Source organism: Pristiophorus japonicus, chromosome 1, assembly GCF_044704955.1.
Source record: "Pristiophorus japonicus isolate sPriJap1 chromosome 1, sPriJap1.hap1, whole genome shotgun sequence".
NCBI classification, from domain to species: Eukaryota; Metazoa; Chordata; class Chondrichthyes; family Pristiophoridae; genus Pristiophorus; species Pristiophorus japonicus.
The window spans coordinates 230,072,458-230,098,704 of record NC_091977.1 but is presented as its reverse complement, the minus strand read 5'-3'; the positions used below and the strand labels follow the sequence as shown (position 1 = coordinate 230,098,704).

Here is a 26,247-nt window from a genome sequence, read left to right as displayed (position 1 = left end):
CAGGTTCGAGGGGGCTGAATAGCATACTCCTGTCCTTATGGTAAAGAATGGAGCATTTTCCCACTACAGGTGCCTATTTTCAGCATCAAGCACTCCCTGGTCAAGTATAATAGAGCCAGCTTCAGAGTAACTCTCCCTCTACTTTGATGCAATAATGTGCCTTAAACCTCAGAAGAGCATCAAAAAAACTAGTACATTTCATTTCTCACACCAGCTAGTTTGTCTCTGAATGAGATATAGAGTTTTATCCCAGTGCTTGCTAGACTATCTAAAAAGACATTTCATATAGGAACCTTGCAGATATCCATCATACCAGTCTGGATTGGATTCTAAACCCAGACCCTTGATTCAACGCAAAGTTTCTGAGCCCAGTGAACCACCCAATCCCCAGCAGGTGTGTCGAGTGCCATCAGCAAATAAGGAACTGCGGTTTCTCGAATCCAGGATTGATGTGTGCTCACAAAGATAGTAAACATTAGCAGGATTCAATCATTTACCAATAACCCTTAGCATACAGAAAACTTTTGTTTAATCCCTAGTAAAAAGTTATTTTATGAAATGACTTCCATATTGTTATACTTTAGCCACCCAAGCACAACATTTATATGCTCTGTACCCATTAGATATTTTCTACCACTGTACACTCCCCCGTACCCCATAAAGAAAGACTTGCATTTATATAGCGCCTTTCATGACATCTCATAGCGCTTTACAGCCAATGAAGTACTTTTTGAAGTGTAGTCACTGTTGTAATGCATCCAATAAGGACACAGCAAGCTCCCACAAACAGCAACGTGATAACAACCAGATAATCTGTTTTAGTGATGTTGGTTGAGAGATAAATATTGTCCAGGACACCCATGTTGCTACAATGAACAGATCATTTGATCCTTTGGTGTAATTGATAAACCATACCTGAAAACTCTCCATCTTCCTTTCAGGAATCACATCACGCAGTTATCAGCAAATCCTTCAAGGAACGATATTCCTGTCGACCTCACAGGAAGCCAAAAAACTTTGGCAATATTCAGAAAAGTCAAAAATTGCATTGCAGAGACTGTGGGCATGATTGGGGAATTACTGTAATTTACAAGAAGTTTAATGATCTACCAATAATTAAAATTGAGAGCTTTGTTCTTAAGAATGTCACAACATCGGACGCATCCTACAAGACTAAATGGAAGGACGTCCCGTTTTCAATCAAGCTCTTTGATAGTGCAGAATTTTGCCAAGAAACATAGTTTAAAAAAAAATCCCTGAAATAACCAATTTCTTTATTAGCTGCCATTATTCTGCAGTAAAAACAGAAATGCTGGAACTACATAGCAGGTTCGACAGCACTAGGGAAGACCGCTTAACGTTAGGTACAAGACCCTTCCTCAGAACAGTTCTACTACTATTTTATGTTTTTATTGAACACTTTCAGCATTAGCAGTCTTTTGTTTTTTTTTTAAACCACTGATTTAAAACAGAATTTGGATATTCAAATCTCTCACACAAAGATATAGAAATATATTCTTTTCAAAATTGTTCTATAAGCATGAATTCCTTTCTCCAGAACAATATACCAATATATTAGAATATGCTAGAGAACATGGATGTGCAGTCATTTGAATATTATACAGCAATTTTGTCAGTCTAATCAGACACTTTTTTTTTGTGATTTAAAAAAAGTGATAACTTTATTGAGCAAAACAAGTTATGAACTAATGATTACTAGAGATGACGTTTCCACTTGTGGGGAGACCAAAAAGGAATCGAAGGTTATGTTGATAGGATGAGATGAAGTAGGGTGGGAGGAGCCTTGTGTGGAGCATGGACTAGTTGGGCTTGTTTCTGTGCTATACATTTTATGTAAAGTAGTTCAGTGCTTCGAGTTTTATCAAATATTGTGTATATACATTAGTGATTACTGTGTGCATAAACTTACTGCTGTTTAATTCAATTAAAACTTAAAAACTGGATTAATCATCAAATTACTGTGTTGCTGCTTTGTGAAAATAGTAAATATGAACTATGTGCAAGAGATGGGTAAGCGAGTGAGATTTTGGGAATATTTATAGCCCTGTTTGGCAGGTTGCAGAGAAAAGCCATCTTGTTACTTGAACCAGTACAGTCCAAAGTCAAATCGACCATTAAATTGAATGTCAGCATTTTTCTGTCAAAGATTACAAGAGCTGCTGGCACTTAAGATAGACCTCCATGTTCATGCCAACAACATAGAGGCTGAGCAACATTCATCAATCCAAAAAGCTGCTAAGGGAATACCAGCAGCAAAGATTAGAAGCATAGAAAATAGGTGGAGGAGTAGGCCATTCGGCCCTTCGAGCCTGCACCACCATTCAATAAGATCATGGCTGATCATTCCCTCCGTACCCCTTTCTTGCTTTCTCTCCATATCCCTTGATCCCCTTAGCCGTAAGGGCCATATCTAACTCACTCTTGAATATTTTCATTGAACTGGCATCAACAACTCTCTGTGGTAGGGAATTCCACAGGTTAACAATTCTGAGTGAAGAAGTTCCTCCTCATCTCGGTCCTAAATGGCCTACCCCTTATCCTAAGACTGTGTCCCCTGGTTCTGGACTTCCCCAACATCGGAAACATTCTACCCGCATCTAACCGTCAGAATCTTATATGTTACTATGAGATCCCCTCTCATCCTTCTAAACTCCAGTGAATACAGGCCCAGTCGATCCAGTCTCTTCATATGTCAGTCCTGCCATCCCGGGAATCAGTCTGGTGAACCTTCGCTGCACTCCCTCAATAGCAAGAATGTCCTTCCTCAGATTAGGAGACCAAAACTGAACACAATATTCCAGGTGAGGTCTCACCAAGGCCCTGTACAACTGCAGTAAGACCTCCCTGCTCCTATACTCAAATCCTCCAGCTACGAAGGCCAACGTACCATTTGCCTTCTTCACCGCCTGCTGTACCTGCATGCCAACCTTCAATGACATATGAACCATGACACCCAGGTCTCGTTGCACCTCCCCTTTTCCTAATCTGCCGCCATTCAGATAATAATCTGCCTTCGTGTTTTTGCCCCCAAAGTGGATAACCTCACATTTATCCGCATTATACTGCATCTGCCATGCACTTGCCCACTCACCTAACCTGTCCAAGTCTTGCACTGCTTCTCCTACCAGTGGAAGGCTCCATCCCCCAGACAGTGACATTATTTGGAACAGTGTCCCTCGTCAGAAGAGGATTAAATCCAGTGCTGGCCGTCACTTTTCGAACCAAGATTTCTGGAGGATGCAACCACCTGTAGGAATTTGTGACTATAAACGCAAGCTCTCTTTTAGACTGTTGAGTGCCCCAGTACAACTTTTTTTTTTTTTTGAGTCTTTCGCTGCTCCAGGTAGCTTGGCGGATAAAATTCACAAAACGGCAACTACTTCTCCAGCTGTATCTGTAAAATGAATGGACAGAAAATCCTGCAGACCTCTGCGCCCAAATTACTGATGTGCACTTATGGTGTACAAAGCTTCACCCCTGGACCATAAATTTGTTAAGCCTACTCTATGCGGTAAGTTAACAGAGAGACTACTGAAGCAAATATTATAAATGGGTTTAAAAGATGTCTTTGGAGAGTGAACTCAATGGGACATTGACACCCGGTTCGGCAACACCTCGATTTTAAAATTCTCATCCTGGTTTTAAAATCGCTCCATGGACTCAACCTTCCCAACCAACCCCACCCACCACCCCCAAATATCTCTAACTTCCTCCAGCCCTACAACCCTCCGAGATCTCTGCGCTCCTCCAATTCTGGCCTCTTGTGCACCTCTGATTATCACTACTCCACCATTGGCGGCCATGCCTTTAGCTGCCTAGACCCTAGCCCTGGAATTCCTTCCCAAAACCTCGATTCCTCTCCTCCTTTAAACCTACCTCTTTGACCAAGCTTTTGATCACCTGTCCTAATGGGCCAAAATTTCAGTTGAGGATTAGAATGACGCACCTCAGAGATCCGCCGATTTCCAGGAGTAAAAAGCGCGCCTGTTTCCCGTCTTGCTATTCTCGACTGAAATGAGGCCTCCTGTGGCTTCGGCGCAGCACAGTGGGAGCTTCAGTCCTGCGCCTAAAAGACTGCTGGCAGCTGCGCGCGTGCGCAGTAGCTCCTGGCCCCCAAATTCTGAGTGCATGTGCTGCAGGCTGTGTGGAAGGGGCCTGAAGCATGCAGCCCCTAGCCCAATGCTGCATGCTCTGCAATTTAAAAATCACCTACTTGGAAGCGTGCAGGAATCCGCAAAGAAAGCGGCAACTAAAAAGGTACGTTTTTTTTAAAACTTACCCCAGCCACCTCGTCGTAAATCATCGCCCCGGTAGTGTCCAGCCACTCAATCCATGCCTCCTGCAGCTACCGGTGTTTTCGCACGCTGCCCAGAGCCCTGGCAGAATGGGCTCCCCGCCGCGACCTGGTTTTTATTCATGTTTATTAATTATTCTAAAACTGCTCAGAAAGTAATCAGCGCTCCTAGACTCGAAGTGCCTTACTGGGACCACAGAGGCACTTTGTTCCAATGTTGATATGTTTGGTAATTTTGATAAAGTCATCTGTTGCGTCTTGCTGTAGTTGGAGCATCAAAACACTTACAAATAAAGAGTGACTGAAGCCTCCGACTGCAATTTCTGCACCCACATCTTTAAAATGTAGTCTAAAGGAAACTAGCTCTAATTTACCTAAAGAGCTCCTCTGTTTCTGAACTTCAATATCAAAATGTTAACTGCTTTGAATTAATGGGACATTTCTACATTGATTATGCAGTACCCGATTATACTTGCGTATAAATCAAATTTTCTTGGAGGTGTTCAAACAGGTTCAATTTAATGTAAGTCGATGGCAGAAAGTCTTGATAATTCAACTGTGCAATCATAATATTCAGAATGTAAGTGTCTGTTGTTGGTAATAAGAATGCTATTCTGAGGTTGAGTTACTACACTGCTGCTGGAGGCTCTCGCATCTAGCCCTGGCCGAAGGGCGTTGCCGGTGTGTGTTCCAGTTGGGAAGGTAAGACTCTACTAATTATTACTTGATTTATTTTACATTTTCTATTATTTATTAAATGCTAAGTTTATATGGTTCTTTATTGGTTACAGTGATGTGTTTAATGCTTCCCATCCCCTATCTCTGGCTACCTGGGCACGGAACCCTTAACTCACTGCAGGGTTTTTGGCCCAAGTTAGTTTGGTGCAAGTTTTAACTGTCAAAACTTGCATAAATGGCCAAAAAGGAGTAAGTGGTTGATAACGCCCCCTTTTAAAAAAAAAACGTGAACTTAAAAAAAAACTAACCAACTCGATTACACTGGAGCAACTTAAAAGTGGAGAATTGCAATTTTTTAAGTTACTCCAAAAAAAACTGAGCAACTCCAGTTGAAACTTGGACCCAATATCTCTATGGCCCGATGTCAAATTCTGTCTGATAGTGCTCCTGTGAAATGCCTAGAAGCATTTTACTTAGTTAAAAGTGCTCTATAAATACAAGTTATTGTTGAATATAGTTGGGAAGATATGGCTGAGTAAACAAAGGCTGGGCTTGAGCCAATGGCCTTTTCGAAAGTTTAAAAAAAAAATTTGATCTTGGCATGTGAGCTACACTGACAACCTTCTTCATGACCCGCTGCAAGCTTTGGATCATTTCTTTTTGAACAACCGAGTGGCTTACAAGTCTACTTCTGAAGGGATTAAGAGTCAATCACATAATGTGGACTAGTCAGTTAGACTAAACTGGATAGGCTCTCATCCCCGAAGCACGTTAAGTGAACCAGATGGGTTTTTAATGATAAACCTATAGCTTCCATAGTTATTTTTCCTGGTGTTAGCCCACCAGATTTATTGAATTCACTCGTCCAGTACAATAATAACTTGCATTTATATATAGTGCCTTTAATGTAGCACCAGAAGCACTACACTTCCATATTTCCCCAACCCAAAGCTAACAAAACAATGGTCTGAGCAGTAGTACCCAACAGTGTTAATCTCCAAAAATTTTCCTCTTGCCAAACTAACAAAAGTTGGCAATCCAGATTAATAGAATTTCTTATGTCACTATCGACTTCACAGCTGACGTCAGCAAATACAAAAACAAGACAGCAAATAGTTTGGAAAAATAAATAAACCATTTGTTTTTGGGGAAGCAGTGCGAATCATACAAAAAGAAATCAAAGAATGTTGTCAAGTTTTCACATATTTCATGTTTAATAGTATTGCAAAGATGTGTGGCTTTCAAAAATAGATTTCATTGTTCCAGACGATACAGTTTGCAAATGTTTTGAGAAGTAATTTCAAGGAATTGTAGTTAAAAATTAGCTCGAGAATGGGTATTACCAAAGTCACCGATAAAACTGCTCCAACTAGATGGGAATAAATGGGATATCAAAATTTATTTTTGATAATTAGTGCTTTAAATCTGTGCGTTTTCTGACATGATCAAACGCTTATCACCCTCCCCCACCAAAACAAAAACAGTTAATTTAATATCATCTTTCGGATCATGTAGTTTAGGATACCACCATGGTGGAAATAGGCGAGCTCTACATCAGTATCGAATCTCATGGTGGCTTGGAAGGACTTGCCTGTGTCAAGCTAGGAGATAAAAAAAAAAATTCTGTTCAAATAATAGTACACATATCCATGCACACAATAGGAGAAAAAGTTCGAGCACAGTCCAGTGACAATTTCCCCTTTACCTTGACATCTTAAATTCGGTCATATTTTCGAAAACAGGGTAAATGCAAATACAAAGGAAAGGGAGAGTTTAATTACTTCGTATACTGTCAATCCCAAGCACTGTACTAATAAAAACTACACATTATGCCACTAATAAGTAGATAGCATCACAGGCCACACTGTATGGCTGCAATACTGCTATTAAAATGAAAGTATAGCTTTTCAAAAATAACACGGAAATATTTTATTTTATGCACTGAGTTGTTGTGATCTGCCTGAAAAGGGTGGTGGAAGTAGATTCATAGTAACTTTCAAAAGGGAATTGGATAAATACTTGAAGGGGGAAAGAGCAGGGGAGTGGGATTAATTGGATAGCTCTTTCAAAGAACCGGCACAGGCACAGTGGGCCTCTGCTGTGTCATTCTGTGATTCTATGGTTCAAATTCATAAGTTATGATAACTTACGGAAATGTTGGTTCAGGACCATTGAATTCTCAGTAGCTAGAAACATGGAAGTAGGCCAAGATCGTAACATTACAATTTTTTATTTTTAAGGTTAAAATATTATGTCCTGGTCTGGGTGGCTTACTGTAGGAAGGGTACTAGTTCAATGGAGTTGCAGGTGAGCATCTGGGAGTAGCACCAAGTGAGGTGCCAACAGAGTGGAAGAGTCAGAAACAAAGGTAGTGGAGTCTAAAAGTTAGTCATGAGATTTCACAGGAACAAGAGGAGGCCATTCAGCCCCTCAAACCTGTTCCGCCATTCAATAAGATCATGGCTGATCTGTACCTTAACTCCATCCACCTGTCTCGGCTCCCTATTTCCCCTGGAATTCTGGCTCATGCAAAACTGCTCAAACCCAGGGACAAATTCAAAAGTACAGCTCAAAATCCGGGGGCCACATACATTCATGTCAAGAGCACGCCAGTCTGGTCCGAAAAGAAGTAGGATTGTTTTTCTAAATATGTAGTACAAGGATTTGGTGATGAGTGCTCAAGGTAATAGAAATCAAGAATTCACCTTAATCTCCACATTCATCCTGGGCTTCAGCACGTTGGGAATGGTGATGGTATAGCGCTCGCAACCTGTAAGTTCCAAGCTGTCGGCAGTCTGTCCTGGCAGATACTCCAGGGGAATTACCCCCATCCCTACGAGGTTGCTGCGGTGAATACGTTCATAGCTCTCAGCAAGGACAGCTTTGATTCCCTGGTAAGAAGACCATGACTAGGTTATTCGATTCCTTCAAGTTACAGCATGTAGTTCAAAAACAGAACTCTTTAAAGCAACTAAAGCAGGACCTCTACCACCGAGAAGGACAAGGGCAGCAGGTGTATGGGAACACCATCACCTCCACGTTCCCTTCCAAGTCGCACACCATCCTGACTTCGAAATATATTGGCGTTCCTTCATTGTCACTGGGTCTAAATCCTGGAACTCCCTACCTAACAGCACTGTGGGAGTACCTTCATCACACGGACTGCAGCAATTCAAGGCGGCGGCTCACCACCACCTTCTCAAGGGTAATTAGGGATGGGCAATAAATGCTGGCTTTGCCAGTGATGCCCACATCCCGTGAATGAATTTTTAAAAATGAGCTCAGGGCACTGTCAGCAGAGTTACGATATGCAGTGACGCACAGAATCTGGGGGGGAAAAAATCGCCGAAATCCATTCAGGGACAAATGGGGTAGAGCTTCTTTGGGCACCATCGGCACTCTGGGCGCAAATTGCGCTCAAGATTGCACATTTATTCCAAGTGGTGTTACGGTTTCAGTTACTGCTCAAACTCATTTGCATATCGCCGAACATAAAATCTTCCATGAACCAGCACAAACGGGCAGCGTAATAGAATATAATTGTTTCCCCTTGCCTTAAAAAATATTCCATGGTATATTTAATAGACAGCTCTATGCAGTTTGATTAATACAGCTGAAAATGGGTTTAATTACAAAAAAACAAGCACTTTTAATCCAGTCCACCGCCTGAGTAACCTGATTTAAAATCACTAAAAATGACTTTGGGGGGTGGGGGGGGAGAACTATACAGAACCATTAACTAGTTATGTTGGTGTACAGTAGTCAGTTGCTTAGTAAATTAAATAATTTTATGTGCCTGTGCGCATAAATAAAAGCTTAACTTTAAGAGCCTCCTCGAACAATCGCAAATGGGCGCAATCAGTGGAAACTTGCCATCCTCATTAATTCGATCTTGGGACATGGCCAGTTTTGTGGGCGGGGCCAGCTTCCAGCGCAAAAGATCACGGAAACTCGATTTATGCTGGATGTAACTTGCACTTAAAATTCGTCGATCTTTTACACTGGATTGGCCACTTTGGGGCAAATTGCATATAGTGGAAACTCGAGGCCATATTTTAGTCCAGTGTGAAACTTATCAGCCTGTACCAGATGCAAAATAATACAAAGTGTCTGCCTAGCTTTTTTAAGAAGTTCACTTGTCATTTACGAGGAGAATACATTTATTTGGACTCTGTATTTCCTGCTCCTATATCTTATGTTCTTTTTAGATTTTTGGGCTGGGATTTTGCTCACTCGGTGGGTCAGGGGCGGGCGATGTTGGTGGTGGGTCGCACTCCTGCTGCTGGTTCCATTCTGCTGTGTGAAATGAATTTGCCCTGATTGGGCTTGTTAAGCCCACCGAGCACGTTTCCCGGATAATTACAGGAAGCGGTTTGGTGACATCATTTGATTATGAGTCATCAGCTGGTTATCTTAAAAGGGACATAGAAACATAGAAAATAGGTGCAAGAGTAGGCTATTCAGCCCTTCGAGCCTGCACCACCATTCAATAAGATCATGGCTGATCATTCACCTCAGTATCCCTTTCCTGCTTTCTCTCCATACCCCTTGATCGCTTTAGCCGTAAGGGCCATATCTAACTCCCTCTTGAATATATCCAATGAACTGGCATCAACAACTCTCTGCGGTAGGGAATTCCACAGGCTAATAACTCTCTGAGTGAAGAAGTTTCTCCTCATCTCAGTCCTAAATGGCTTACTCCTTATCCTCTGGTTCTGGACTTCCCCAACATCGGGAACATTCTTCCTGCACTTAACCTGTCCAGTTCCGTCAGAATTTTATATGTTTCTATGAGATCCCGTCTCATCCTTCTAAATTCCAGTGAATACAGGCCCAGTCGATCCAGTCTCACCTCATATGTCAGTCCTGCCATCCCGGGAATCAGTCTGGTGAACCTTCGCTGCACTCCCTCAATAGCAAGAACGTCCTTTCTCAGATTAGGAGACCAAAACTGAACACAATATTCCAGGTGATGCATCACCAAGGCTCTGTACAACTGCAGTAAGACTTCCCTGCTCCTATACTCAAATCCCCTAGCTATGAAGGCCAACATACCATTTGCCTTCTTCACCGCCTGCTGTACCTGTATACCAACTTTCAATGACTGATGTACCATGACACCCAGGTCTCGTTGCACCTCCTCTTTTCCTAATCTGCCGCCATTCAGATAATATTCTGCCTTCGTGTTTTTGCCACCAAAGTGGATAACCTCACATTTATACACATTATACTGCATCTGCCATGCATTTGCCCACACGCCTAACTTGTCCAAGTCACCCTGCAGCCTCTTAGGGTCCTCCTCACAGTTCACACTGCCACCCAGCTTAGTGTCATCTGCAAACTTGGATATATTACACTCAATTCCTTCATCTAAATCATTAATGTATATTGTAAATAGCTGGGGTCCCAGCACTGAGCCCTGCGACACCCCACTAGTCACTGCCATTCTGAAAAGGACCCGTTTATCCCGAAGCTCTGCCTCCTGTCTGCCAACCAGTTCTCTATCCACGTCAATACATTACCCCCAATATCATGTGCTTTAATTTTGCACACTAATCTCTTGTGTGGGACCTTGTCAAAAGACTTTTGAAAGTCTAAATATACCACATCCACTGGTTCTCCCTTGTCCACTCTACTAGTTACATCAAAAAATTCCAGAAGATTTGTCAAGCATGATTTCCCTTTCATAAATCCATGCGGACTTGGACCGATCCTGTCATTGCTTGCCAAATGCGCTGCTATTTCATCTTTAATAATTGATTCCAACATTTTCCCCACTACTGATATCAGGCTGACGGGTCTATAATTACCCATTTTCTCTCCCTCCTTTTTAAAAAAGTAATGTTACATTAGCTACTCTCCAGTCCATAGGAACTGATCCAGAGTCGATAGACTGTTGGAAAATGATCACCAATGCATCCACTATTTCTCGAGCCACTTCCTTAAGTACTCTGGGATGCAGACTACCAGGCCCTGGGGATTTATCAGCCTTCAATCCCATCAAGGGTTAAGTCATGGCAGGAGAGCTCAGACACATGTCATGCTCCTCCTGTGCTATGTGGCAAGTCAGGGATTCTTCGTGTCCCTGATGACTACATTTGCGAGAAGTGCATCCGCCTGCAGCACCTGACTGACCGCACTACGGCACTGGAGCTGCGGGTGGATTTACTCTGGAGCATCCTCGATGCTGAGGATGTCGTGAATAGCACGTTTAGTGAGTTGGTCACACCGCAGGTAAAGGGTACACAGCCAGATAGGAGATGGGTGTCCAACAGGAACAGCAGTGGAAGGAAGGTAGCGCAGGGGTCCTCTGTGGTCTTCCCTCTGCAAAACAGATACACCGCTTTGGGTACTGTTGAGGGGGATGACTCATCAGGGGAGAGCAGCAGCAGCCAAGTTCATGGCACCGTGAGTGGCTCTGCTGCACAGGAGGGCAGGAAAAAGAGCAGGAGAGCTATAGTGGTAGGGGATTCTATTGTAAGGGGAATAGACGGACGTTTCCGCGGCTGCAACCGAGACTCCAGGATGGTATGTTGCCTCCCTGGTGCAAGGATCAAGGATGTCTCGGAGCGGGTGCAGGACATTCTGAAAAGGGAGGGTGAACAGCCAGTTGTCGTGATGCATATAGGTACCAACAATATAGGTAAAAAACAGGATGAGGTCTTACGAGACGAATTTAGGGAGGTAGGAGTTAAATTAGAAAGTAGGACCTCAAAATTAGTAATCTCAGGATTGCTACCAGTGCCACGTGCTAGTCAGAGTAGGAATCGCAGGATAGCTCAGATGAATACGTGGCTTGAGGAGTGGTGCAGAAGGGAGGGATTCAAATTCCTGGGACATTGGAACTGGTTCTGGGAGAGGTGGGACCAGTACAAACCGAACGGTCTGCACCTGGGCAGGACCGGAACTAATGTCCTAGGGGGAGTGTTTGCTAGTGCTATTGGGGAGGGGTTAAACTAATATGGCAGGGGGATGGGAACCCATGCAGGACAAGAGAGAAGTACAATGGGGGCAGAAGCAAAAGACAGAAAGAAGAAAAGTAAAAATGGTGGGCAGAGAAACCCAAGACAAAAAGCAAAAATGGCCACATTACAACAAAATTCTAAAAGGGGTAAAAGATATTAAAAAGACAAGCCTGAAGGCTCTGTGCCTCAATGCGAGGAGTATTCAGAATAAGGTGGACGAATTAACTGCGCAGATAGCAGTTAACGGATATGATGTAATTGGCATCACAGAGACATGGCTGGGAACTCAACATCCAGGGGTATTCAACATTTAGGAAGGATAGACAGAAAGGAAAAGGAGGTGGGGTGGTGTTGCTGGCTAAAGAGGAAATTAATGCAATAGTAAGGAAGGACATTAGCTTGGATGATGTAGAATCGGTATGGGTGGAGCTGCGGAATACCAAAGGGCAGAAAACGCTCGTGGGAGTTGTGTACAGACTACCAAACAGTAATAGTGAGGTTGGGGACAGCATCAAACAAGAAAAGATGCGTGCAATAAAGGTACAGCAGTCATCATGGGCGACTTTAATCTACGTAGTGATTGGGCTAACCAAACTGGTAGCAATGTGGAGGAGAGGATTTCCTGGAGTGTATTAGGGATGGTTTTCTAGACCACTATGTTGAGGTACCAACTAGAGGGCCGGCCATCCTAGACTGAGCGATGTGTAATGAGAAAGGACTAATTAACAATCTTGTTGTGCGAGGCCCCTTGGGGAAGAGTGATCATAACATGGTAGAATTCTTTATTAAGATGACGAATGACACAGTTAACTCAGAGACTAGGCTCCTGATCTTAAGGAAAGGTAACTTCGATGGTATGAGATGTGAATTGGCTAGAGTAGACTGGCGAATGATACTTAAAGGGTTGACGGTGGATAGACAATGGCAAACATTTAAAGATCACATGGATGAACTTCAACAATTGTACATCCCTGTCTGGAGTAAAAATAAAACGGGCCAGGTGGCTCAACTGTGGCTAACAAGGGAAATTAAGGATAGTGTTAAATCCAAGGAAGAGGCATATAAATTGGCCAGAAAAAGCAGCAAACCTGAGGACTGGGAGAATTTTGTAATGTAGGAGGACAAAGGGTTTAATTCGGAGGGGAAAAATAGAGTATGAGAGGAAGCTTGCTGGGAACATAAAAACTGACTGCAAAAGCTTCTATAGATATGTGAAGAGAAAAAGATTAGTGAAAACAAACATAGGTCCCTTGCAGTCAGATTCAGATGAATTCATAATGGGGAACAAAGAAATGGCGGACCAGTTAAACAAATACTTTGGTTCTGTCTTCACGAAGGAAGACACAAATAACCTTCCGGAACTACTAGTGGACCGAGGGTCTAGTGAGAAAGAGGAACTGAAGGAAATCCTTATTAGGCGGGAAATTGTGTTTGTGAAATTGATGGTATTGAATGCCGATAAATCCCGGGGCCTGATAGTTTGCATCCCAGAGTACTTAAGAAAGTAGCCCTAGAAATAGTGGCTGCATTGGTGATCACTTTCCAACAGTCTTATCAACTCTGGATCGTTTGTTTTCACTAATCTTTTTCTCTTCACATATCTATAGAAGCTTTTGCAGTCAGTTTTTATGTTCCCGGCAAGCTTCCTCTCATACTCTATTTTCCCCCTCCTAATTAAACCCTTTGTCCTCCTCTGCTGAATTCTAAATTTCTCCCAGTCCTCAGGTTTGCTGCTTTTTCTGGCCAATTTATATGCCTCTTCCTTGGATTTAACACTATCCTTAATTTCCCTTGTTAGCCACAGTTGAGCCACCTTCCCAGTTTTATTTTTACTCCAGACAGGGATGTACAATTGTTGAAGTTCATCCATTTGATCTTTAAATGTTTGCCATTGCCTATCCACCGTTAACCCTTTAAGTATCATTTGCCAGTCTATTCTTGCCAATTCACATCTCATACCATTGAAGTTACCTTTCCTTAAATTCAGGACCCTAATCTCTGAATTAACTGTGTCACTCTTCCCCAAGGGGCCTCGCACAACAAGATTGCTAATTAGTCCTTTCTCATTACACATCACCCAGTCTAGGATGGCCAGCCCTCTCGTTGGTTCCTCGACATATTGGTCTAGAAAACCATCCCTAATACACTCCAGGAAATCCTCCTCCACCGTATTGCTACCAGTTTGGTTAGCCCAATCTATATGTAGATTAAAGTTGCCCATGATAACTGCTGTACCTTTATTGCACCTATCCCTAATTTCTTGTTTGATGCTGTCCCCAACCTCACTACTACTGTTTGGTGGTCTGTACACAACTTCCACTAGCGTTTTCTGCCCTTTGGTATTCCGCAGCTCCACCAATACAGATTCCACATCATCCAAGCTAATGTCCTTTCTTACTATTGTGTTAATTTCCTCTTTAACCAGCAACACTACCCCACCTCCTTTTCCTTTCTGTCTATCCTTCCTGAATGTTGAATACTCCTGGATGTTGAGTTCCCAGCCTTGGTCACCATGGAACCATGTCGCCGTGAAGCCAATTATATCATATTCATTAATTGCTGCCTGTGCAGACTCTGCCCAAATTTATTTTGACATTTGTGCTGTCTGTGTTCTACAGCATTGAGGTACTGCAAACACTGAATGACTGCACAAAGGCACAGGGGCTGCACCCAGGCTCTCCCATTACTCTCTCCATAAGGTTATGAACGCAAGGGGGTCCTTTTTCCATGGGAGGAAGTGACCTCCCGAGCAGATCAACACAGCCTCGTTGCACATTGCAGTGGAGGGCACAAGCAGAGATGTGGTCAGGAGGACCTGGGTGCAGTGCTGCAAACATTTCAATGATTTCAGATGATCACGAAATGTTAGTACAAAGCCACTCAACCTCATCCTGCTGTGCCTCTCATCACAGCCCCATCATTCTGCCTTCCCTACCCTACTCCTGCGCATCCTTACTCACACCAACTTAACCTTGTGTCTCCACCCATCCCTCTCTATCTATCTATATTATCACAACCCCATTTCACTAGCCACCGCTCACTCACACCCTCATCCTGGTGCAATCATACCAACTAACAATACTTAACGCTAGGCACTCGGGTGTTTTATGCAATGTTCATATAAAGTTTCTGTTAATGTGGTGTCAAACATTGAGGTTTTTATTTTCAACACTTTGAGTTCTTGGACAGATGTATGTGCACCTTTGAACATAAGAACAGAAGAAATAGGAGCAGGAGTAGGCCATACGGCCCCTCGAGCCTGCTCCACCATTCAATAAGATCATGGCTGATCTGATCATGGACTTGGGTCCACTTCCCCACCCGCTCCCCATAATCCCTTATCCCCTGACCATTTAAGAAACTGTCTATTTCTGTCTTAAATTTATTCAATGTCCCACAGCTCTCTGAGGCAGCGAATTCCACAGATTTACAACCCTCAGAAGAAATTTCTCCTCGTCTCTGTTTTAAATGGGCAGCCCCTTATTCTAAGATCATGACCCTTAGTTCTGGTCTCCCCCATCCGTGGAAATATCCTCTCTGCATCCACCTTGTCAAGCCCCCTCATAATCTTATACGTTTCGATAAGATCACCTCTCATTCTTCTGAATTCCAATGAGTAGAGGCCCAACCTACTCAACCGTTCCTCATAAGTCAACCCTCTCATCCCCGGAAATCAACCTTGTGAACCTTCTCTGAACTGCCTCCAAAGCAAGTTTATCCTTTCGTAAACATGGAAACCAAAACTGCACGCAGTATTCCAGGTATGGCCTCACCAATACCTTATATAGCTGTAGCAAGACTTCCCTGCTTTGGAAATGGCTTAGTGAGTTGCATTGAATCGTGAGACATAAGGGTATCCACTGTAATAGTCATGAGTGTGAAAGGAATGGCCTAGGTTTTGTAGGGATGTTTTATGGTGTTAGTGTGGGGTGGTGCCAACCTGGCATACCATGTGGCAGCCAGGGTGTACAGCATCAAGTGAAGTAAATCTGGCCATGAGGCCATCCCTGGCAGTGCTGATGCCCTCTGTCCTGTGCCGCAAGAGGTGACTGCGCAGAAGGTTGTTGGTGCTGCGGTGTTAGGGATGATCATGATGAGATTCTGAGGACCAAGGTGACAAAGTATAAAGGACACTCATGCTGATGGAATAGATAGCAGGTGAAGTAGAAACGACAGAAGCGGCCTGTCAATGGTGAGTGTGGTAATGAGACTTGTGTAAAGACTTGCAGTATGCTGAATCTGTTGTGGAAATGCAGTGAGGAACAGCTTGTGACTGAAGGAAGATACCTCTATAAAGGTGGGAGCTTTTACTTTACATTTGGAACCGTCAACTCATCAACTGATTCAATGGCCACTGAACACGCGCCTCAGCTTGACCAGCATGGACCCCGTGGGCGAGCTGTCAAATGCAAAGGGTAAGCTGAAAATCATTCTTAACTGGCTCTAAACAAGCCACTAATTATCTGAATTGGGTCGCCCACCGCTGCCTGTCGGGTCTGCTCAGCGCTGACAGACCAGACATCGGGAAAGGCGCGTGGGAGTGAGGTGACAGTGGGTTCCCAATCCACTGTCAAAACTATCAGATTTCCCATCTGAACTGCCACCAGTCCCGCCCGCTGAACCCCCGGAAAATTCCAGCCTTGGACTCTTAAGGGAATCAAGGGATATAGGGATCAGGCAGGAAAGTGGAGTTGAGGTTGAAGATAAGCCATGATCTTATTGAATGACAAGCAGGCTCAAAGGGCCACATGCCCTACTCCTGCTCCTTATGCATCTTATGTTCTTAAACCTGCTTTAACCCCAACCTTCCTTCTTCCAACATGCTGTAATAATGTGTTTGGCGGTGGAAGACAAAATGGGATCATCTGCCACTTTAAAATGACAGTATCACACTGTCCAAACATGATCTCACCAGATTTTTGCTTCCATTTAAATGGTGGTCATTTATTTATATAAAATTCATTTTTCTTGGTGTAAAATAATGTGCAATAATTTGTCCCAATTCAGGCCACTTCTAGTCAAAATAGTCAACCGTACCATAGATATCATTATGATTTGCCAGGAACAAAAATGTAATCCACATCAGCCCATGTAAGTTATTGGCGTCATTTTATTTCTTCTAATGCAAAATGTTGTTAGTGTCCTTTCTGGCCAAAATGTGCTATAAAACAGCGTGGTCAGCTGCTCCCAAATTTGTCCACCTACATACTTTACCTGGAGTTGCCAGAGGGAGTTGCTGGAAGACAGAACGGAACTCAGCTGAGAACTAGCCTATCTGCTACTCAGTCTTCTGCTCATATTTTAGTCATTGGGGATTAGGATTTGCAGCTGCCGTTGGAATTTTGCTGCCGACCCTCGATGCTTAAAATTCAAACAGCACAGGTTATTCTCCGGTTTTAAAATTCTCATCTTTGTTTTCAATTCCCTCTATGGCAGCGCTCCTCCCGATCGCTAATCTACTCCAGCCCTACAACCCTCCAAGATCTCTGCCCTCCTCCAATTTCTACCTCTTGAGCATCCCAATTTTAATCACTCCACCAGTGGCGGCCGTCACTTCACCTATCTCGGCCCTAAGCTCTGGGATTCTTTCCCTAAATCTCTCTGCCTCTCTTTCCTCCCTTCAGACAGTCCTTAAAACCTACCAGTTGTCTCAATATCTCCTTCTGTGGCTCAGAGTCAAATTAACCACTGCTCCCACTTTTTCGAGCAGTAGGTTCTGGCAATGGTTCTGATGTTGCCATTTCCAGCTCCTCTAAACTGAGCTTTTGTTTCTTGTCCCATTCCATTTTGTCTTGCACCATCATCCGTTTTGTCATCTAATCACTCTGCCTTCCACCATATCATAGGCCTTCCTTTTTTTCCCCCTCCCACCCTTTCCCTGCTTAAAACCAGTTATATCTGTCAGTTCTGATGAAAGCTCATCGAACTAAAAGGTTAACTCTGTTTCTCTGTTTTCCAGCACTTTGTTTTTAACACCAGAATCTGCTGCAGATTGACCCTGCCATTATAATTATCCAAATAGATTCCTCAGTTTGACAGAAGTATTACACCATGTCTTGAGCAGTCTGGCTTGTGCACATCATGTGCTGTGTGCATGCGTACATAGTGGAACTCCGAATTTAGAAGATGAAGGGGTGCAAAGCAAGCATGAGCTAGCCTGTACAAGCAAGGTGGATCAAACACACTGGCTCAAGGAGTAGGTATGCAAGTTCTTTTACAGTTCAATCACGATTTGTGACTAAAGTTGCTATTTAGCAAACGTCTCAACTGCAATGTTGCCATACATTTTTGGGTTGAGTTTTGTTTGACGACAGCATGCCGGGAAATATTTAAAATTGCATGTTTCACTAGAAGACTGATTCAAATCTGGGAGCCCTGCTGACAGAAGATGTGAAATGAAGTCATCATAGGTGAATCAAAAATGATACCCTTTTCTCTCCTCTGCCATTCTGGGAAACTACAGATAAAACAATCTATCATTGTGGAATCCTAGGGCCCAAGTCCATCACTCGAGCACTACCCTAACTCCCCCATAAAACCACTCCGACACCCAGAAACCCGCTTTCCCAGGAGAATGGGGTTCAAGGACAAATAGCCTGAAAAAAATGGAGAGGAGGAATTTTTTTTAAAACTGGCAGAGAAATTGTTTTTAGTGGTAGAAGGGTCAGTAACCAGAGGTAATGGATTTAAGGTAATTGGCAAAAGAATCAGAGGTGACATAAGGAAAACAATTTACGCAGCAAATTGCTATGATCTGGATTGCACTGGCTGAAAAGGTGGTGGAAGAAAATTCAATAGTAATTTTCAAAAGGGAATTGGATAAGCACTTGGAGAAAACATTTGCTGGGCTATTGGGAAAGAGCAGGAGAGCGAGACTAATTGAGTAGCTCTACCAAAGACCCGGTACAGCCATAATGGGCCGAATGGCCGCCTTCTGTGCTGTATCATTCTATGGTTCTATTTATGATTCAGTTATATTACCACCAGTTAGTTATTGTTTAGTAGTGGCTGTGATCAAGCATTCTACATATTCTGCCCTGTGCAGACAACTCACCTGCAAGTAGGGACCCTTGGCTGCCCAGTCTCTTGAACTGCCCGATCCATATTCCTTACCGGCCAAAATAATCAGAGGAAGAGCTTGCTGCTGATAACGTTCTGCGGCATCGTACACATCGAGCTGCCATCAGTGGAGAAACACACGCAGTTTAGAATTTTTTTTAAAGCTGAGACTTACTATGTTAACAAATTATATTCAGTTTAATATATTCTCAGCTGGAGTTTAACTTAAATATTTTATAGTTACTGAATAAAAAGAAAAAAAGACTTCCATTTCCAGCGCCTGTCACGACCTCAGGACATCCCAAAACACTTTACAGCCAATGAAGTACTGTTGAAGTTTCTTTTTGTGATGTTGGTTGAGGGATAAATATTGGCCAGGACCCCTCCCCTTCTTCGAATAATGCCTTAGGATCTTTTACGTCCACATCTCATCCAAAAGTCGGCACCTCCAACAGCACTCCCTCAGCGCAGCACTGGAGTGCCAGCTAGTTTTTTGTGCTCAAGTCTCTGGAGTGGGACTTGAACCCACAATCTTCTGAATCAGAGGCAAGAGTGCTACCCAGTGAGCCACAGCTAACACTTAGATTTATTCACATCTGCCCAGATCAGAACTCGGGATGTAGTGGCAGTACGCTGAGGGGAGAAGTCGCTTTATTTTTGAATACTTACCACATCAGTACGGGGCAGTGTATGATGAAATACATCCTTCAGATTCCCTTTTTACCACTCAAATGCAAATTCTGCACAATGCACTGTATGCTCAAGGACAGAAGGGCTCAAAAGGATCACTGCTGGGCCATTTAATGGGAACAGCAGTCATCATCAATCATTACCGCCAAGGCAATAGTCTGTTTACTTTCATGTTTAATAAAGAATTGAACAACTCTGCTCAACATTTCACAAGAGCATGGCTGAAAACAGGAACGCAACATTTGAGGGCCATAGGATAATCCCATATTCTAGAATGTGACAGCTCATTGGGGCGCAATACACAGCAACTCTGTGGCTTGGCGATACAAATCAGTTGATTGCTCACTTACTGTTTCGGTACTGGGGAAGTGAATAGTCTGCGGTCCCTGCTTGTTGAGGAATTTATTGAACAACCGAATGTTTGCAAATGTCCCCCTTGCCATTACTGCATCATTACCTCTACGGGATCCGTAGGAATTGAACTGTCGAGGAGTTAAACTGAAAGGAAATTTACAAAAATATATAAAGGGTCAATGCCGAGCATGTTTTTCAAAATTACAGTCAACGGTGCATAAGTAGTACAAGGTGTTCCGAACATTTCCTCTCAACTTTCCCCATCCCCACTGTTTCTCTCTTCATTCTCCCCATCCCAAACATCTCAAATCAAATCATCCGGCATTTGAACCATTTCAAATAATTATAGCAAAATTCAGAGAATCAGAGAAACTTGCAGCACAGAAGGCGGCTATTCAGCCCATCGTCCCTGTTCTATCTCTTTGTTTAGTCCCACCTAGCCATTCTGCAGCGATATTGCTTTTAAGCCAGAGATTTATCAGACGTTTTACAAAATCAGCCCAGTTCTCAGCTTTCTCTGCACCTACAGTACCAACTCCAATACTGGTCAACTCCGGCACCAGTATTCCATTCCTACCACAAGCTACAATTCAAACACTTAATTCCGATGCAATAACCATAAGTGCTAATTGAGTTGCAAGCCTCAGTCTTTACTTCAAAAATTTTGCAACACTATCTTATGTCGATAGTTGGTTTTGTAGCCAATCAGGACTATTTTTCCCTTCCAGATTTTATTATTCTATTAGTCGTTCTCCTCTTTCCCTCCCCACCATGCCTACTGGGAACAAACTTCAACAACCTTCCTCCAGTCATGCTCACGCTGCCCACTACAGCCCACCTGGACTCAGTTGCTGAATCAACAGTCACAGGCCTCCCCTTCCACATTTCCCTTCAGGGAAAATGAGATTTTATCCACTTTAGCAGAAAAAGTAGACAAGCAAATTACTATTTAAATGGAGAAAAATTGCAAAGTATTGCAGTACAGAGACACCTGGGGGTCCTTGTGCATGAAACACAAAAAGCTAGTGTGCAGGGTCAGCAAGTAATCAGGAAGGCAAATGGAATGTTGGCCTTTATTGCAAGGAGGATAGAGTATAAAAGCAGAGAAGTCCTGCTACAACTGTACAGGGTATTGGCGAGGCCGCACCTAGAGTACTGTGTACAGATTTGGTCTCCGTATTTAAGGAAGGATATAATTGATTTGGAGGCAGTTCAGAGAAGGTTCACTAGGTTGATTCCGGAGATGAGGGGGTTGACTTATGAAGATAGGTTGAGTAGGTTGGAGTTCAGAAGAATGAGAGGTGATCTTATTGAAACGTATAAGATAATGAGGGGTCTCGACAAGGTGGATGCAGAGAAGATATTTCCACTCAGGGGAAACTAGAACTAGGGGGAGGGCATAGTCTCAGAATAAGGGGCCACCCATTTAAAACTGAGACGAGGAGGAATTTCTTCTCTGAGGGTTATAAATATGTGGAATTCGCTGCCCCAGAGAGCTGTGGAGGCTGGGTCATTGAATATACGAGGCGGAGATAGACAGATTTTTGAGTGATAAGGGAATAAAGGGTTATGGGGAGCGGGCAGTGAAGTGGAGCTGAGTCAATCATCAGATCAGCCAAGATCTTATTAAATAGCAGAGCAGGCCCAAGGAGCCAAATGGCCTGCTCCTATTTCTTATGTTCTTGATGTCCATTCACTCATGAATACAACCTTATTCAAAGAATCATAGAATGGTACACAGAAACTGTTTTCTTGCCATCTCTAGACTTAACTCTCCTGGCCAACGCCTCCTCTTCCATACGCTTCGGCTCATCCAAAACTCTACTGCCTGTATCCTATCCCGCACCTCATTGACCTACATTGGCTCCCGGCTCCACAATATCTCAAATTTAAAATTCTCATCCTCATGTTTAAATTGCTCCACGACCTTGTCGCTCTCTATCTCTAACTTCCTTCTGCACTGCACCTCCTCACAAACTTGATTCCAACCTTATGTAAATCCCCCTCCACCGACAGCCGTGCTTTCAGCTGTTTAGGCCTCAATTTCTTGGAATTCTCTCCCAAACCTCTATGCCTCTCCCTGCTCTTTGAAGACCCTCTTGCTCATCTCTCCTAATATTCATTTCTTTGACTCAGTGTCCATTTCCTCCCCTTACACATTCTGTAAAGCACCTTGGCATATTTTCTATGTTGATGGCGCCGCATAAATGCACATTGTTGTCATCGACTTGTAATGTTCAGGCTGATTTACAGCAAATTAGTAAGTCAATTCCTGCTTTTTTATTATAGGGATTCCAGGATTTTTTAATCAGTGTTCTGCAGTTTCCATTTTGCAATTCTGTTAATTTATAATTAGAGACACTGGCTTGAACCAGGCTGGGACCAGTGTCCTGGCAAATTGAATAACTAGGGCTGTACATGGGGCTTTAAACTAAATGGGGAGCGGGGTGGGGGGGGGGGGGAGAAGGGATCCGGTGAGTGGAAATTTAAAAAGTCAAAGAGAAAGGAGAAGGCAAAAGTGCAGATTAGCGACAGGGGTAATGATAACCAGAGTGGGACAAGTAGGGACAGAGCGTATACACATAAGACAAAATTAAAAGCTCTATATCTGAAAGTACGAAGCATTTGTAACAAGACAGGTGAGTTGATGGCACAAATAGAAATAAATGGGTATGATCTGATTGCCATTACAGAGACGTGGTTGCAAGGTGACCAAGGCTGGAAACTAAATTTTCCGGGGTATTTGCCATTTTGTAAGGATAGGCAGAAAGGAAAAGAAGGTGGGTAGCTCTGTTAATAAAGGATGAGATCAGTGCAGTAGTAAGAAATGATATTGGCTCAGAAGATCAAGAAGAAGAATCAGTTTAGGTGGAGATAAGAAGTATTACAGGAAAAAGGTCACTGGTGGGAGTGGTCTACAGGCCTCCAAACATTAGCCACTCTGTGGCAGAGTATAAATCAAGAAATAATGGAGGCTTGTAAGAAAGGTACAGCAATAATCATGGGCGATTTTAATCTTCATATTGATTGGACAAATCAAATTGGCAATGGTAACCTTGAGGAAGAGTCCATAGAGTGTATGCGGGATGGTTTCTTGGAACAATTCGTTGTGGAACCAACCAGGGAGCAAACTATTTTAGATCTGGTAATGTGCAACGAGTCTAGATTAATTAATGATCTTGTAGTGAAGGATCCTCTTGGGAAGAGTGATAGCATGGTAGAATTTCAAATTCAGTTTGAGGGCGAGAAAGCTAGGTCTCAAACTAGTGTCCTGAACTTAAATAAAGGTAATTACAAAGGTATGATGGCAGAGTTGGTTCAAGTGGTCTGGGAAAATATATTACAGGGTAAGACTGTAGAAACGCAGTGGTAAACATTTAAGGAGATATTTCATAACACTCAGCAAAGATTTATTCCAGTGAGAATTAAAGATGCTAAAAGAAGGATGAACCATCCCTGAGTAACTAAGGAAATAAAGGATGGTATCAAATTGAAAACAAAGACATACAAAAACAAGGACAGTGTCATGTTTGACAAATTTGCTGGAATTCTTTGAGGATGTAACAAAGAGGGTGGATAAAGGGGAACCAGTGGATGTGCTGTATTTGGACTTCCAGAAAGCATTTGACAAGGTGCCACATAAAAGGTTACTGCACAAGATAAAAGTTCACGGAGTTGGGGGTAATATATTAGCATGGATAGAGGATTGGCTAACGAACAGAAAACAGAGTCGGGATAAACAGTTCATTCTCGGATTGGCAACCAATAACTAGTGGGGTGCCGCAGGGATCAGTGCTGGGACCCCAACTATTTACAATCTATATTAACGACTTGGAAGAAGGGACCGAGTGTAACGTAGCCAAGTTTGCTGACGATACAAAGGCGGGAGGAAAATCAATGTGTGAGGTGCACATAAAAGAAATCTGCAAAAGGACATAGACAGGCTTAGTGAGTGGGCAAAAATTTGACAGATGGAGTATAACGTTGGAAAGTGTGAGGTCATGCACTTTGGCAGAAAAAAAATCAAAGAGCAAGTTATTATTTAAATGGAGAAAGATTGCAAAGTACTGCAGTACAGCTGGACCTGGGGGTACTTGTGCATGAAACACAAAAGGTTAGTATGCAGGTACAGCAAGTGATCAGGAAGGCCAATAGAATCTTGGCCTTCATTGCAAAGGGGATGAAGTATAAAAGCAGGGAAGTCTTGCTACAGTTGTACAGGGTATTGGTGAGGCCACACCTGGAATACTGCGTGCAGTTTTCGTTTCCATATTTACGAAAGGATATACTTGTTTTGGAAGCAGTTCAGAGAAGGTTCACAAGGTTGATTCCAGAGATGAGGGGGTTGACTTATGGAGGAAAGGTTGAGTAGGTTGGGCCTCTACTCATTGGAATTCAGAAGAATGAGAAGTGATCTTATCGCAACGTATAAGATTATGAGGGGGCTTGACAAGGTGGATGCAGAGAGGATGGTTTCACTGATGGGGGAGACTAGAACTAGAGGGCATGATCTTAAATAAGGGGCCACCCATTTAAAATGGAGAGGAGGAGAAATTTCTTCTCTGAGGGGTGTAAATCTGTGGAATTCGCTGCCTCAGAGAGCTTTGGAAGCCGGGACATTGAATAAATTTAAGGCAGAGATAGACAGTTTCTTAACTGATAAGGGAATAAAGGGTTATGGGGAGCGGGCGGGGAAGTAGACCTGAGTCCATGATCGGATCAGCCAAAATAGTATTAAATAGCGGAGCAGGTTCAAGGGGCCGTATGGCCTACTCCTGTTCCTATTTCTTATGTTCTCAAGGCCAGAGGATTGGGAAATTTTTAGAAAGCTGCAAACGATGACTAAAAAAATTGTAAAGACAGAAGATAGCATGAGACTAAACTAACAAGAAATATAAAAACAGACAGTAAAAGCTTCTACGGGTATATAAAAAGGCAATGAGTAGCTAAAGTAAACATTGGCCCCTTAGAGGATGGACTGGAGAATTAATAATGGGAAACATTGAAATGGCAGAGACTTTGAATAAATATTTTGTATTGGTCTTCATGGTAGAGGACACTAAAAACATCCCAATAATTGATAATCAAGGAGCTTTTGTGGGGCGGGGGGGAACTTAAAACAATCACGATCACTAGAGAGATAGTACTAAGCAAACTAATGGGACTAAAGGTGGACAAGTCCCCTGGATCTGATGGCATGCACCCTAGGGTCTTAAAAAAAGTGGCTGCAGAGATAGTGGATGCATTGGTTGCATCCGTCCTCCTATATGGTTCAGAGACGTGGAACATATAAAGTAGACACCTCAAAGCGCTGGAGAAGTACCACCAGCACTGCCTCCACAAGATCCGGCAAATCCACTGGGAGGATAGATGTACCAAGGTCAGTGTTCTCGATCAGGCCAACATCGAACCACTTAACGCACTCGACCAGCTCCACTGGGTGGGCTACATTGTCCGCATGCCCGACACAGGACTCCCAAAGCAAGAGCTCCACTCGGAACTCCTACACAGCAAGCAAGCCCCCAGGTGGACAGAGGAAACATTTCAGGGACACCCTCAAAGCCAACATCCCCACCGGCACCTGGGAATCCTTGGCCCAAGAGCGCCCAAAGTGGAGGAAGAGCATCCGCAGTGCACTGAGCACCTCGAGTCTCGTCGCCGAGAGCCTGCAGAAACCAAACGCAGAGAGCGGAAGGAACGTGTGGAAAACCAGACTACCCACCCACCCTTTCCTTCAACCACTGTCTGTCCCACCGGTGACAGAGACTGTAATTCCCGTATTGGACCTTAGTCACCTGAGAACTCACTTTTAGAGTGGAAGCAAGTCTTCCTCAATTTCAAGGGACTGCCAATGATGATGACGGGTGCGTTGGTTGTAATCTACCAAAATTCCCTGAATTCTGGAGGAGTCTCAGCGGACTGGAAAACCGCAAATGTAACGCCCTTAAGAAAGGTGGAAACAGAAAGCAGGAAACTGTAGACCCATTAGCCTAATATTTGTCATTGGGAAAATGCTGGAGTCCATCATTAAGGAAGTAGCAGCAGGACATTTAGAAAATCATATTGCAGTCAAGCAGTCAGGATAGTTTTATCAAAGGGAAATCATGTTTGACAAATCTGCTGGAGTTCTTTGAGGATGTAACGAGCAGAATGGATTAAGGAGAACCAGTTGATGTCGTATATTTG

The 26,247-nt window shown here is 43.2% G+C and overlaps 2 protein-coding genes across 6 annotated transcripts in view; one reads left to right on the top strand and one right to left on the bottom strand.

Moving 5' to 3' along the window:
- The window catches only part of rigi (RNA sensor RIG-I), a 159,659-nt gene extending 157,701 nt beyond the window's left edge, over positions 1-1,958 (top strand). For all 4 annotated transcript variants that reach the window (XM_070887816.1, XM_070887799.1, XM_070887808.1 and 1 more), the window contains one exon: positions 942-1,958. In XM_070887816.1, coding sequence (XP_070743917.1) covers positions 942-1,241 — 300 coding nt within the window. In that variant the 3' untranslated portion in view covers positions 1,242-1,958. The remainder of the gene's footprint in view (positions 1-941) is intronic.
- A 4,230-nt stretch (positions 1,959-6,188) lies between these two features.
- Positions 6,189-26,247, bottom strand: part of aco1 (aconitase 1, soluble) — a 117,289-nt gene continuing 97,230 nt past the window's right edge. For both annotated transcript variants that reach the window (XM_070887763.1, XM_070887772.1), the window contains exons 18-21: positions 20,058-20,205; positions 19,013-19,135; positions 7,699-7,884; positions 6,189-6,594 (exon numbers count right to left, since the gene is read on the bottom strand). In XM_070887763.1, the coding sequence (XP_070743864.1) occupies positions 6,478-6,594; positions 7,699-7,884; positions 19,013-19,135; positions 20,058-20,205 (574 nt within the window). In that variant the 3' untranslated portion in view covers positions 6,189-6,477. The remainder of the gene's footprint in view (positions 6,595-7,698; positions 7,885-19,012; positions 19,136-20,057; positions 20,206-26,247) is intronic.